Genomic DNA, 16,608 nt, shown 5'->3' with positions numbered 1-16,608 from the left:
TTACATTGTTATCTAAATGGGATACCATCTGTTTGAGTTTGAAAGAAAAATTGTGTATGTTAAACCTATAGCCAAAGTTCCGCCAAGTTCAAGTAGTAAGTGGTTACTTTCAATTCCGCATTTTTCATCACAGAACCAATATCTGTGTGAATAACTATGTTTTTAATATAATTCTTCTTTGAATTCCACTTAGATCTTGGAAATCTTAGTTGGACGAAAAGGAGGTTAAAAACGACAAAATTCCCGTGCAGTGAACAGTAACCTCTTTTGATCCTGAAATTAGAGCAGAAGTGTAATAATTTTCACACAGTTCAGGACTAATTTTGAAAATTTTGACACACCATCTCCCCGTCCGCTATAAAATATTCTACACCAGAATTCGACCACTTTTTTCTCCAGAAGAAAAGAAGTGGTGGTTATTATTATTATTATTATTATTATTATTATTATTATTATTAAATAAGTGTGTTGCGGTATCGTGGGCGTTTGTCGTCAGTCAAAAAAGGTTGGGAACAACTGGGTTACACACTAGATGTAGAAAATTGTCACATTAATATCTTCTAATTGTATGAGAGGGGTTGGGAGCACCAGATACTTCCCTCACCATTTGCTTGTGAGCATGCCTGATGTAGTCATTCAATTATCGCATAATGTACCTTTTGAACTCCCAAATCTCTCAGCCAATGGGAAGTGAATATGTCACTTGCCATTTTGGTCCAAACACAAAATGAACACTATGTAGTCACATAGATATATTCCCTAGCTTTCCTTCAACATTTATTTGCCTGTCAATCCACTCGCCTGCCCTCCAGCTAATTGGGATGACAGAAGGAGGAATGCTGTTTAGCCGCAACATCATAATTTGGCAGTTACAGTCCGCGTCACCGTTTTTGGCGTGTGAAATAAGTAATGGGAACATTAAGTGAGAGTGTTTACATTTGCCGCAGTCAGTATGACTGACAACTGTGTTTGGCAAATGGCTGATGTGACGTGTATATGAAGTGATACCATTCTCAGCTTCACTATCAATATGCTCACAGCCACCGGCGTGGCTCAGTCGGTTAAGGCGCTTGCCTGCCGATCTGAAGTTGCGTTCGGGCGCGGGTTCGATCCCCGCTTGGGCTGATTACCTGGTTGGGTTTTTTCCGAGGTTTTCCCCAATCGTAATGTGAATGCAAGGCAATCCAAGGCGAATCCTCGGCCTCATCTCGCCAAATATCATCTCGCTATCACCAATCTCATCGACGCTAAATAACCTAGTAATTGATACAGCGTCGTTAAATAACCAACTAAAAAAAAAAAAAACATGCTCACAAACTGGGCTCTATATATCTAGAACACATGCCCAAAATGCTGGCGCCAGCTATACATTCGATGTGCTTTACTAGAAACGTCAGAAGTTACATCTTTCTCTATGAGCACAATAAGTATTGATATTTCCTAAGTACTAACGAAAATAATAAACAGCATGGTGACATATACCTTCCCAAGCTTCCATTCTTTCTCGTGATCGAGTGAGATCGGCATTTTGGCAGCTGCTTCACGAAGCTGCTCTGGAGTCACAGCTGCAGTCCGAGCGATGGACCTAATACGGGTGAAGGCATAAAGCAGATACACTGCTGTGTTGCCTTTGTCTTCCAGCATCTTGTCAAATGAGAACACGTACTCATGCACACGGTTGTGTGACAGGTCAGCGTATTTAATGCAGCCATATGCTACAGATTCCTGGGCTGCTTTCAGCTCTTCAGGAGTCAGCACCTTCTCTCTCTCCTTCTCGTTCAGCTTCTCCAATGCTCGCCTCAAACCTTCAAATAAAATAAATTACCAATTCAAGCATTTTCTGTACATAAATTCTAAGAATAAAGAGAATAACAAAAATAAATTATTTGTTGAACAGGAACGTAATATGATCAAGATAAGCAATAATTATGATTTCTCTGAAGGAGAATACATCTTTGTTTACACTGTGTATAAGGAGCCAAGTTCACTCACATTGTGTCACAAAATTAGAGAGATTAGAAACTCACAGCATGGATAAATATATAATAGGATGCGAAACTGCGGTCAGCACCATCTGGCAGTGGGGGGCTGAAATAAGATGATCAGCGCCCAATGTCGTAGGTGGTGAACATTAGAACTACGTGCTGGGTACATTGCCCAGAGTTCTCTATTTATCCATTCAAGATATTGTTCGAGGAGACAAGATGGCAGACAGAAACTTGCTAATAAGTAAACATAAAGTGATACTACGTGTGTATAAGCAGTGTATGTTAAACAGTGATGTTTATGGACGTTGTAAAAATAGTGTTGTTGAATGTATTGTAAAGTAATAGTAATATAATAAATTGAGCTATCTAAGTAGTTCTTGCAGACTTTTCCATTGCGCTGTACAATAAATACCCAAAAAATACAATCCCAATTATCTAATCTTTTGCTTTATTTTCTGTCTCTGTCTGGTTATATTTTAATTGGGTAGTGTAAAATCGTCTCTTTTATCTTCCTGTTGGCTCCGGTAAGAATTTTCAGTAGAAGATGCTGTGAGAAAAAAAAATGTAAATGTTTTATTTTAAATTGGGTTAGTTTTGAATATCGATGAGGGAGGGAGGGAATACTTTCTGCACAGTTTAACATTTTCGTCACCAGGTGCGCTGCTAAATGCATGGAGTAATTAGTTACTCTTTTCGCTACGTAGTGCGTTGCTAGATGTAATAACGCCCCCCCCCCCCAACAGGTGGCAGCAAGATCAATTTCTACAACAGCACCTCTAGTATGTGTTATGGGAAACTCAGTAAGTTTCGCATTGTATTATATATTCATCCATGCCCATAGTGTGAGAGAACAGAGATATCCAAATAAACCAAATTGCACTCTAGAGTATAGGTACGAATGTTTCTGACATGCGTGATCTGAGTGATGAGTCATTGCTACAGGAGTGGAAATTAGAAATTATGGTTTATTTAACGATGCTCGCAACTGCCAAGGTTATATCAGCATTGCCGGTGTGCCGGAATTTTGTCCCAGGGGAGTTCTTTTACATGCCACTAAATCTAGTGATATGAGCCTGTCGCATTTAAGCACACTTAAATGTTATCAACCTAGGCCGGGATCGAACCCGCAATCTCGGGCACAGAAGACCAGCGCTATACTAACTGTGCCACTCAGGGTGACTACAGGAGTGGTGGAGGTAGCAACAGTGTAGAGGGAAAAAAGTGTCACACACCAGTAAATGGCCATAACTTGGGAACAACACATTGCACAGCCTCTGTTTTGATGTCATTCGATTTAGAATAAAATTACTAGTTCTGCTAGAATAATACCAATTTCTAAAGTTTAGAGAAGTATGTATGAAATCATAAATCTCAATATTAATTGTATGCCTTTTATTTCTTACTTCTCATACATAGACTATCTTAGTCAATGTAAAGTTCGTCAACGAAAAATTAAATATTGTAAATGAACACTGTAGTCTCATTCTATCTTAGCAAATCCCTCTGACATATTCTATGCAAAAACACTGCAGTTGTATCAGCGAAAACAGCCCTGACTTTTTTTTTGCTAATTTTAAAGGTTTATTTGGTTTCGAAACTGAAGAAGACATTGACTGTATTTTTTTTATATCCAGATTGGAATTCTCTGAGATGCGACAAAGAAAATGAAGATAAAACTGGTCAGATTTCCAACCATACAAAGAAATTGTGCAAGAATTGAAGTGTCGGCTGGAACAACGTTATAAGTTACATTTGGTAAAATTTACAGGAGCTGCAAAAATGTGTATGCGTACAACGTTGTTCTTATGAGGGTAGCAAACTTTTGAGTGGACAAATTTCACGTAATGCATTGATGGACAGTTGCAAGCCAAGGAGTATAGCAAAGTAGCATGACATACAACATTATTACACGGAAACACGCAGAATGAAAATTTTGTAACTTACAACGTTGTTCCAGCCGACGCTTCAATTGAAAGTAACCAGAATATCCAGATAAAGATTGTCAAAATTATTAAAGAAATATGAGAGGTATAAGTAACTGAATTGATGTGGGCATGTAAGAAGAATGCAAGAGAAAAGGTTACCCAGAAAGATGTTGGCATGGTGTCCACCATGGAGAAAAAAGAGAGGATTGGAAGAATTGGACTGGATGGATAGGGACAAGTGGAGAAGACATAAAACTTGGCACATGGCACAGAAAACTGTATATACGAAATACATTGTCATTTTGTAAATAAATTAATAAAATTATTATTATTATTATTATTATTATTATTATTAGCACAGTCTAGTATATACAGTCACGAAGCTTGAGTTGTGAGGGTACGAGGAACAAAAGACTGTGCAGGTACTATTTCGCATTGTCTGTAATGAGGCGATATTAGCGAACCTAGTGGTTAGCAACTATCTATGGATGCATATTTACTACATATTCAGTTTCGTGACTGTATATACTAGACTGTGCTATTAGTATTAATACAAGAAATAAGAATGCGAAGGGATGATGAATGAAAGCAATGGTTACATGATAAAACTGATACAAGACAATCTGTGGAGTATCCACATTATTTACGAACACAGTCACCGAACAATCTGCAGAAACTGCATCATTAACAAACACATGCCAAATTGGTGTGGTTCAAATGTAGGATTCACTATTTAAGTATTAATTTGTCAAGTTGTGTGCTACGTTAACTTCTGACTGCAAATTATCATTTGATATTAAGCATAAGTGAACCCATCATTTTCTGATGCTAAATAAATCAATTGACAGGGGTGTACAATTTACAAGTTGTATTCGTATCAGAATTACCGTGTTGATAAAAAAAAAAGAATGGCTTGTATAAATGATCTTATTAACGATATGATATGATTTGAATGCAATGATGGTAAATTATTTCGTGAATTTGTGGTACAAATATTATAAGTAGATATTCTACCAATCACACATGACTTGTTGTCATTTGGAAATGATTTTTCATATGAGCATTAATAAGTAGGGGCACCATAAAATGGTGAATAAAATTCATCAGAGTCGGTACTAAAACTACTGTACTGATAATTTGTTAAAAAAAGGCGTTATTTAAATATGTCAATCGTGAAGAAAAAGTTTGAATTTGAGCATGGAAATCACTTTTAAAAAGCTGATTAAAAAACATCCATTCCCCTACAGGCTTCCCCAGTATTAATATGACTGGTGACACACTAGCTGTAGAAAAGTGTCACATGAATATCTTCTAATTGTGTTAGTGTCTAACGAAACTAAGTACTGCGCATGTGCGACACACAGATTTTCATTTTTCACATCTCAACAGCCATTAAATTGTATTGTATTTATTAACATTCCATGGTATTCATACATGCTTACAGCTAGAATATGGAAAAAAAACTTAATCTATACTAATAATAAATCTGTAGCTGAAATTTTTCTGGTAATTTTCGATTTTCCAAAAATAATTGGTCCTAACATATATAATTAACCACCCTGAAACCGAAAATCGCATTTTTGAAATTTTTGTTTGTATGTTTGTTACCTTTTCACCCAATAATGGCTGAACCGATTTATATGAAAATTGGAATATAAATTAAGTTTGTTGTAACTTAGATTTTAGGCTATATGGCATTCAAAATACTTTATTTAAAAGGGAGGTTATAAGGGGGCCTGAATTAATAAATCGAAATATCTCGCTTATTATTGATTTTTGTGAAAAATGTTACATAACAAAAGTTTCTTTAAACATTATTTCCGATAATTTTTTTCTTTACAAAATTTTGATCGGACTGATGTTTAATGAGATAAATGAGTTTTAAAATTAAAATAACGCCATCTAAGACAGAGTAATGAATTAAGAACAAATGACTTTGTCTATAAGGGGCCTTGGACAACAACAATCGAAAGCTATTAAACATAGCCTACAGAGAATGTTTCTGTGTTTGTATGAAGTAATATCAGAAGCTAAATTAACCGATTTGTATAATTAATTATTATTTCACCATTGGAAAGTGTAGTTTCTCTAGATGGACATAATGCTATAATGTTATTACAGTAACGTCTGAGTAAATCGGGGACAGATAAGATTAAAATAGCTTCTTATGCACAGAAAATTTGATAGGCTACTGTATTTTGTACATTCGGTTTCTGTATTTCTTAAAATAATATTTATGTACACTCATTTTAATCTCAGAGAATTAACGAACAACGAGAGTGTATTGATTTAGTATGCAGTAATAGTACGTTAGCTTAGCAATCCATTATTTTATAAATCAAATTTTAACTATGCTCAATTGAATCGTGTTAAAATACATAAAATATATATGCAATAAATGCAACGCAAAAAAATTGGGTAATGAGCGAAGCAGATTATCTTGCTCTGTTGTAAAAGTTGTTCCCTGGATCAAACGTCCTATTTTAATTATGTAATTACATTATATTTATTTCTAACAGGTGCAGCGGAGCGCACGGGTATGGCTAGTACTATTATAAAATCTTAATTTATAGTCACAGTCTAGATGAAATATACACAGACGAGATTTACAATATAGTCTACTAATACAACACAAAGTTTTAGTATCAATTTCATGAAGTGTTATTGAATGTCATGAATTCACCTACAGAATAGAAGGCGTGAGAAATTAGGTACTTCTTTAATTTGGCCCTAAATAATTTTATGTTTTGAGTTTCATTTTGTATATCGATAGCGAGGCTATTAAAAATTTTTACTGCCATATAACGCACTCCTTTTTGATAGCATGATAGAATTGCTGATGGCGTATGAAAGTCATTTTTTTGACGTGTATTTATGCTAAGAACTGTTGAATTAGTTACAAAGTTTTCACGATTACATATGAGGAAGATTATTAATGAAAAGATATACTGACAAACCATGGGCATTATTTGTAGTTTTTTTTAAATAGTCCTACACGATTCCCTAGATTTGGCACCTACTATTATTCTAATTACTCTTTTTTGTAATAGAAATATATTGCTACTATCTGTGGAATTTCCCCAGAATATTATTCCAAAACTCATTACCGAGTGGAAGTATGCAAAGTATATTGTTTTTAAGGTATTGATATTTACTATCTTTTGCATAGATCTAATAGCAAAACAAGCTGAATTTAGCCATGCTTTCCACATGATAATTGAGGCGGTCAGAAGCAAAGGGGTGTAAGTGCACTTAAGTTATTTTCGAGAAAATGTGATTAAAAGTTACTAAGCTTTCGTAAATTCCGTGAAGTTTTAATTTTAAATATTACTGTGTGGTACGGTTAAAAGATATAGCCCTTTACCACTGCAATTTTAAATGCTTTACTTTACCCTGGATAGTTTTTTTTTTTTTAGAAATGTCACTTACACCCCTTTGCTTCTAACTGCCTCAATTGATAAAACAAGACAGACAAATTCATTAACTTCGTACTTATTTTGACTGTTTCATTGTCGAAAATAAAATAATGAAATTTCGTGAGCAATGAATGTACGATACAGTGATATTCGTAAAAAGAAGTCGTATTTAATGCAAAAAATTGCCAGATTCGCAAAAAAAAAAAACAGGAAAAAACCGAGCAAAATTTGCGACAACTCGCGATCGTAAAACGTGTCTACAGAACGAGTCTAGTTCACATCTAAAAAAATTTTAACTCTCTGACACAATCAGCAGAAATTCGTTCTATTAACAACTGTGTTTGTATATTATATTTTCACACTTTTACTCACTTGTTGTCTATAATAAATAACTAGGGGTGTGATTTTATGGTGATTATTTGACCCTGATTTCGGTGATTAAATGGTTTAATTTCGGTAAATATTTCGTAAAAAAAAAAGGAAATTTTGCGCATATTTCACACCCTGAAGAAACTTAAAAAATAATAAAACAATATTTTTTAAATTACTATTGAAACAGTCCTTTTAAAACTAACAGAAAATTGTTTGCATCATTAATTAAATTCAAAATTTAATTTCATTCGATTGTGAGGGAGTGACAACACTGCCTTCTTGATCGCATGAAGACAGTTGTTGCGGGAAAGAGAAATAACTGTTGCCTGCTTGTGCTGTATCCTGGATGTAGTCCCTGAAACTATGCGTACATTGTTGCCAGATGTCATACGCAAGTAATGCTGAATGATCAAATATATAGAAATGTTCATGTATATTTTATAACGAATAACATTTTCACGGTTTATTTCAGAAGAAAGAGTCATTTTTCGTGCAAATTCTCCATAAAACCTGTTTCTTTGTTGAAAATATCGTGATTATGAAGTAATTTCGTGAATTTATATCAATTTCGCGAAAATTCGCAGATATATTTCACTTAATTTTGGACTTTCATTAAGAGATTTGCATTTTCCACGCATAACATTACATTTGTGCGAGATCGTGCGTATTTGCTTGCTTTCCGCTCAGAACCAATACGCGGTAAGTGTGAAATACCACATTCAGTATTCCCAACGTAACACACATAACAATTTCCCTCTTCTTATCGCTTAAGCGGGACATTCATTTTACTGCTTTAGGCTAAATTGCAATGTTAATTATTGTTTTTAAATATTTGCAAAAATTAAGTAAAGTCTACTACTCCACGAAACTTATTGCATTCCTGATACAAGTAACATTAAGGAAGCCGTGAAAAAATCAACAAGATTCCAGATGCCGATGTTATTACTGCAATATGTTATATAAATAATATTGTTAAAATATTAAAATGAAAAATAAATCATTACATAACCTTACCGTTTGTTTTAAGTTCGCATTTATAGACTGGGGGGGGGGGGGAAGAAAGACGTATATCACGGCCTGCTGGAGTATAGTAAACACAGAAAACATTTTATAGCAACAATGTTGAAAAAAGATATTTTGGTTTTCCGAAGTTGCCGTCATTAAACAGAAACCAACATGGAGATTTCATTGCAACTAATTAGAAATTTGTCTTTCAGGTATGCAATAAACGATCTTCGCACAAAATAATGTACGATACACGAGCGGTATGTTTGTTTTCATGTTCTCGGAAATTAAAAAAGCTCAACTACGTTTCGCTTTTTCAATCTTTTCCTCGAACATGAAAACGTCAACATACCGCTCTTGTAACGCATATTACTATTTTAGCACATTTCGCGTATTTCGTTAATACTAAAAAATCACACCCCTATAATTAACTATTTAAACATACAAAACAAATCAGCTACCTTGCATTAAGTTTCTTTCGTTATAATTACTATGTGTAAACAACATTTGACATTTACATTTATTTTCGTGTGCTTCTATATGGAACAAATTTACATTTCTCAGAAATAAATTTCGATTATGAAATAATTAATTGAGACATTGACTCATTTTGTGAAACTTATTACGAAGTACCATTTAGCATGCAATATTCACGTTAAGTTCGGAAGTTTATAGTATGAATTAATAATTTCTACATTCCGCCACATTCACGTAATCCAAACAAGTTGAATAATTGATGCAGAGCAATGTGGACATAATGGAGGAGGTGGCTAATTGGTGTAGTATTGAGATGAATTTTCACAGTGAGAAAGCTGGCAATACACACAGGTGGACCGAAATAGGGTATGTATTAACATAAAATACATGACGACAGAGTTCTCCATAACTAAATTGAGAAGTATGAGAACTTACGCAATTACGAAACCTGAGCACAGCATTTTGAAGTGATAACAGGTCATGACTGTCTCAATATTTATACAGGGTGATTCACGAGGATTTACCGTCCTTTACGGAGCTAATTTCTGAAGACATTTTGAGCAAAAATGTCATATAAACATAGTTCTATTCTCAATATTTTCAGAGTTACGCTAAACTGTAGAATTCCCACGGTATCTTTGAACCATGCCGTTACGTTTAGCACCAAATTTAAGTAAATACACAATCTCGCCAACATGAGAACACGACGTTGGTGTGTGGCGTCGTTGGAGGGAGAAATTTGTTTATTTTCTCTCTCTATCTCCTTCGTTCTGAACATTACTGAGAGATAGCACCACTGTTAGCTACAAGGTATATTTGCGCAAATATATTGAAGTAGATTACGTGACTTATTACGTGACTTAGATGAGAGTCTCGGGACAAAACAGTTTTGCTATATTTCGTTTTTTATTAAATGTTAAGCACAGGAACGCCATTTCGTAATTTTATTTAAGAAAAAAGCCAAAAAAATTATCTTTGCATCAAAAACGGATGCTCCCTGGACCAAATTATCGTATTTTATAATTGTTTGAATGCAACAGAAGCCAGAAGTCTTGCACTTGACTAATGCAGTGAATTATTTAAGAATATAGTCGCGAATTTTACTACCACCATTTCGATTGTGTTTTGTTTGGCACGGCTCGGTACGGCCCGGTGACTAGTGGCCAGCGAGTAACGTCGACTATCGACATTGCTCTGCCGTGGGTATTATCCAGTTGTTCCCAGAGTTACACTAATTTAAAGTTGAATCTTTCGTACACTACTTTTAACACTTGAATATAAATAATTGATTGAATGGCGATCTTACTCGTGTTAATTATGTAAGCATGGAGCCACACATGCTTACATAATTAACACGAGTAAGATCGCCATTCAATCAATTATGTAACTTAAAGTTGTTTGTAAAATACCTTTTTTCTTTCCTTTGAAGATAAAAGAATAATAAAAATAGAGAATGAACCATTCAGAAGTATCATTTCCTTATATTAGAGTGTAGGCTTTCACAGCCGGCATCAACAGGAGAAAAGCTTTCCGGGCTATGAGGCCGAAACGTTTGGTCACACAACCAACAGACCACGGCCTCATAGCCCAGAAAACTTTTCTCCTATCATTTCCTTAATTGGCAAGTATTATGACGCTAAAAATGTGCTATGAACTCCTTAGTTCCATCCTGATTTATAGTCTTGGAGAGTTCACAACACATTTTAAAAAATGTCGCCGTCCGCTTGAGTACACTTGGCCGTATGCTTGTGAACGGCACTCGTCGCTATATGTAATTACATATGGCTATCTTTGATTTCCCTAGTGCTCGTGCTGGCTTCTGACTGCACGCTGATGCACAGCAATGGGTTTCAGTACTTACTTACTTACTTACAAATGGCTTTTCAGGAACCCGAAGGTTCATTGCCGCCCTCACATAAGCCCGCCATCGGTCCCTATCCTATGCAAGATTAATCCAGTCTCTATCATCATATCCCACCTCCCTCAAATCCATTTTAATGTTATCTTCCCATCTACGTCTCAGCCTCCCTAAAGATCTTTTCCCTCGTCTCCCAACTAACACTCTATATGCATTTCTGGATTCGCCCATACATGCTACATGCCCTGCCCATCTCAAACGTCTGGATTTAATGTTCCTAATTATGTCAGGTGAAGAATACAATGCGTGCAGTTCTGCGTTGTGTAACTTTCTCCATTCTCCTGTAACTTCATCCCGCTTAGCCCCAGATATTTTCCTAAGCACCTTATTCTGAAACACCCTTAACCTATGTTCCTCTCTCAGAGTGAGAGTCCAAGTTTCACAACCATACAGAAGAACCGATAATATAACTGTTTTATAAATTCTAACTTTCAGATTTTTGGACAGCAGACTGGATGATAAGAGCTTCTCAACTGAATAATAACACGCATTTCCCATATTTATTCTGCGTTTAATTTCCTCCCGAGTGTCATTTATATTTGTTACTGTTGCTCCAAGATATCTGAATTTTTCCACCTCTTCGAAGGATAAATCTCCAATTTTTATATTTCCATTTCGTATAATATTCTGGTCACGAGACATAATCATATACTTTGTCTTTTCGGGATTTACTTCCAAACTGATCGCTTTACTTGCTTCAAGTAAAATTTCCGTGTTTTCCCTAATCATTTGTGTATTTTCTCCTAACATATTCACGTCATCCGCATAGACAAGAAGCTGATGTAACCCATTCAATTCCAAACCCTGCCTGTTATCCTAAACTTTCCTAATGGCATATTCTAAAGCGAAGTTAAAAAGTAAAGGTGATAGTGCATCTCCCTGCTTTAGGCCGCAGTGAATTGGAAAAGCATCAGATAGAAACTGACCTATACAGACTCTGCTGTATGTTTCACTGAGACACATTTTAATTAATCGAACTAGTTTCTTGGGAATACCAAATTCAATAAGAATATCATATAATACTTCCCTCTTAACCAAGTCATATGCCTTTTTGAAGTCTATGAATAACTGATGTACTGTACCCTTATACTCCCATTTTTTCTCCATTATCTGTCGAATCATGCGTTCCAGTAACGAAACTTAACTCTATAAATATTGAGAATAGGACCTATGTTTATATGACATTTTTTGCTCAGAATGTCTTCGGAAATAAGCTCTGTAAAGGACGGTAAATCCTCGTGAATCACCCTGTATACACTAGCTGCATGAAAGATAGCATTTTAAAGTATGAATGTTTCCTGATATGTGAAACCCTCGAATATGGGACACAAAAAAAAGTTACTGGAGAAAATTACGCAAGCAACTATAACATTAGGTACTGTAATACTAACAATATGTTATCTACATATATGTCATGGCTCATCATCGAAAGAAGTCAAATCAATATCTGCATTAATAACACACGACATAGCTTTTCATATACAGAAATCTTACGGAAAGTCCCGCATATTTCTGTGAACTCGTGGCAGTGCTTTTGTTTACCGATCACAATATCATTACTACTAGGTTTTTCTCAGATATTCTGAACAAATTGTGGATCAAGTTCTCTACTATTACAGCATTCACACATTCTTGTATTCCACCTTATTTTTCAAATCACACATTTCGAAATTTCTTTATAATCAGGCAATTTTACAAGTATGGACATCGTCCCATCTGAGGTCTACATGTATGAACAGCTAAAAATCCAGAGAATGCTCGGTTTGTGGCCTCCAGAGGAGAATACTGCTCTCTGGAAAAGAGTAATCTATAAACTAGTCTTTTACTTCATGCTGGGCATCAAAATAACCACTCTGACAGCAGTTTTATATCACATGTATCTAGAATGGGGGCATCTCCCAGATCCTTTCGACAACATTATCATCATTGCTTCCCACTACAACACAATCTTCGGTATGATATATATTCCTACCATGATCGACAAATTTGAGCTACTTATTAAGTCTGTGGACAACATCTTCATTGTGCCCACACATTTTCCAGAGGAATATAAAATCATATTTAAGGAAACTATGAGGTCTAGTAAATTTATCACCATGATATTTATGGGACCTGCTTGTTTAACTGGATTTTCCTACGCAGCTAAACCTCTCTTAACTTCCTCCAATGGTACAGAGTCGATGTCTCTACCATACCAGGCTAGCTTTCCATTTGATGTCTCTGAGTCACCCGGCTACTGGGTAGCTCATTTGTTACTTTCAATAAGTATGATGACCATATGCTTAAATGGAACTGTTAACTGCGACTTTTTTGTGTCTTTAATTATGAAAACAACATCTCAGTTTCGTTTCCTTCAACTTATGATTCTGAATGTTAAAGAAGATGCACTGAAGAGGAAAAAACAAAAGGAGCAAGAAAAAATTAAGAGAATTTCAACAACAGATGAAATATCTGATATGCTACAGAGTTTAGAAGATGCAGATGACAAAGAGCAAGTAAAAATAGAAGACAGAGAAGATAATATAGATTCTGAACTTATACAAATATTGTCGGAATTTGTGAAGAAACATCAAGAATTGCTACAGTAAGTACAATAAACAATATGGCAAGTATACTACTTCTGTATCACATGCTGAAGGATGACAAAAAGTGTAATTTAAATACTTCGAAAACAAGCACTCAATATACAAGGTAATGGAAATTGTTCAATCTTATTTTGTTATTAATATTATTTTATTGTACTTACAGAACTGAAAAAAACTCTCAATTTCAAAACCACAGTAAGTGCAGTCTCTATTATCTGTGCATTTCGAACTGGCACAAAGTGTGCAAAAACGCAAATCTAGCTGGACAAAATTAATAACTTCTTTGCATTCTAACGGATTGTTATGAAACTTCGTACAGACCTTACAGGTAGCACATTTTTTTGTGTACAAACTCAGATTACGTTTGTGTAAGAGGAACTACCCCTTTATAGGGGGTGGTTTTAGACAAAATTAGTAACTTCTCTCCTATCTAAGTGATTTTTATGAAACATTGTACGGAAATTATAGATAGCATATATTTTTTTGTGTACAAACTATATTTACTGATCCATGAGAGGAACTATTTTTTTATAGTGGTTGCATTTACATAAAATTAACTTCTGTCCTACTTAACAAAATTTTATGAAACTTTGTATAATAGTTACAGGCAGCATATATTTTTTGTGTACGAACAATAATTGCATCTGTATCTACCTGTAGGCCTAATTGTACGAAGTTTCATAAAAATATATTATATACCTTAGGAGAAAAGTTATTAACTTTGTCCAGCTACTAGATTTGCATTCTGATCCACGGCAAGTTTATTAAAATTAGATAAAAATGTGTTCAATGTATTTTTAACCTGTTGTTTGATGTCATGTGAATAATTTTGCAGGTCTAAAACACTCACACAGTGATTAAAAACTTCCTCATTCCATGATTCTGTTCTGCTGTTAAGCCAAACATGAAACAGTTGCCGCCGCGTTACAGTATACCCCACCACCGAAAAAAAAAATTAATTACTGATAAATGCGAAAACGCGCAAATTTTAAAATAAGCTTCAACATTCTACATGACGCTGTATTAAATGGTAAAAAAATTGTTGTAACTGGACATGACTGGATATACTAAAACTCACATTATATTTGGAGAATTTAAAAAAAAAAATAAATTTTTCAACTGTAATATTTAAAATTCTACTGTATGAAGAAAAATACTTTACAAACTTGAAACTCAAGTTACATTAGTAAGAACCTTCCTATCTGAACAGATTCCATGTCTCATAAAACAATGAATCACTAACTGGCTCTTTATCACCCACATAGTAAGCCTCTCTGTCTACGACTAAACAGGAGCGAGAAGTGTTAGGAAGAACTCATTGGTCATACCCTTCTAAATGTACCTTGCCGCTGATAAAACAGTAAAAGCTATTCCTCACAACATTCTCCAAAAGTTAAAGAACATGAATTCATATTCACCCATGCCTAATTAAACAAGTCAAAATTTGATTTTTATCGAAATTTGATTTTTGTCCACCTAGATTGGGAAAACGGCATACTGTGTGGCAGATCAAGGTCAAGTACAAAAGTACAAACCACGCACAAGTCACTGAACTGAAAACTGTGAACTGAAGCACTGGTAATTCCGGCTGTTCCAGCTCACTTTAGTAGAGAGAATGGTCCAGGATTGGGGTAAGCTTACATGGTAAATGCAGTCCATTGCTTGACCTTGAGCTGCCAGTTCGAAACGCACAGATAATCTTGATAGAGTGATTACTGATAACATGTAGCCAGCCCCCTTGATCTCCCGATCTAACACTGTAAAACTTGTACTTGTGGAGTGGTTTCAGACAAAGTATATGAAACAGAAGCCCATAAATAGATGGAATTGGAAGACAATATCCAGCATGAGACTGAAAGCACTCCAGCAATCAAGCTCCAATAAGTGAACAACGTTTTCCACATATCGTCGCTGTGTCTCCAAAATCCACCACGGGTTTTTAAAAAGATTTTGCAAGACAAAGAAAAAAGTACAGCCACTTTTAATTCCATTGAATTTCAAAGTTACTTTCGGTATAATTTCATCATTTTTCTTGTATTGGTTTAAATTATGCCGAAAAAAGCTTTGAAAATCAAGGAAATTAAAAGTGGCAGTGTTTTCTTCTTTGTTCTGCAAAATCTTTTAAAAAACACATGGCACATTTTGTAGGCACAGCGACGATATAGGACTATCATTTCAACACTTCTCAGTCTAATAACTATTTATTTCAATTTAATTCAATATAAAAACAAGTCAATTTAGATATTGAGGGGGAAGTTTAAAACCAGTGTTAATTGCATTTTAGGTTTTCAAATGGCACCCTTATATTTTAAAACATGCATTTGAAAGAGCGTTCAATCACAGTCTATAGGCATCCAACAAACAAAACTCAGTGCGCAGAAACCAGTGGGCGTGACTGTCTCGCGCAGATGATGTATGCTCCCTTTCCCAGCATGCTCCCCGTCTCCAATCACACCCCCGACATTATACGCATGCGCACGTATTATCTTCTTGTGCTGAACTGAAGACGTATTATTGTTACAGAGTCAGGGAGTCACATAGCGTTTTATATTACATATTAATTTAATTTAATTTAAATATTTAAAATTTAAATATGAGGACAGTTCCAGTGAAGATAGATACCGATTGTGACTTAGAAAGAGATGACGTTGACATCTTGTAATGTTATATTCACTTAATTGGTTATTGTTACAGCTGCTCTTTGGGTGCACATGTCCGCAACCATAGCCATTACAGCTATACCAGTAGCCGCTTATTAAAGAACCCACCTACTGCAGGGAGGTAAGAGGGGTATAGCATGTGCGGTGCGAGGAGTCTGAGCTGAGTTTTGTTTGTAGGATACCTATAGTATATACAGTCACGAAGCTCAATACGTAGGGAATATGGATCCACAGATAGTTGCTAACCACTACGATCGTTACT

At 35.2% G+C, this 16,608-nt stretch overlaps 1 protein-coding gene across 3 annotated transcripts in view; it reads right to left on the bottom strand.

Annotated features, from left to right (window-relative positions):
* The window catches only part of ArgRS (arginine--tRNA ligase-like protein), a 62,526-nt gene that overhangs the window by 18,430 nt on the left and 27,488 nt on the right, over positions 1-16,608 (bottom strand). For all 3 annotated transcript variants that reach the window (XR_011331875.1, XR_011331874.1, XM_069824398.1), the window contains exon 9: positions 1,483-1,805. Coding sequence is in view for 1 of the 3 variants with exons in the window: in XM_069824398.1 (XP_069680499.1) it covers positions 1,483-1,805 (323 nt within the window). In the remaining 2 variants the exon portion in view is untranslated. The remainder of the gene's footprint in view (positions 1-1,482; positions 1,806-16,608) is intronic.

This window comes from Periplaneta americana, chromosome 4 (assembly GCF_040183065.1).
Source record: "Periplaneta americana isolate PAMFEO1 chromosome 4, P.americana_PAMFEO1_priV1, whole genome shotgun sequence".
Classification (NCBI taxonomy): Eukaryota; Metazoa; Arthropoda; class Insecta; order Blattodea; family Blattidae; genus Periplaneta; species Periplaneta americana.
The sequence above is the reverse complement of the archived record's forward strand: the minus strand, read 5'-3'. Positions and strand labels throughout refer to the sequence as shown.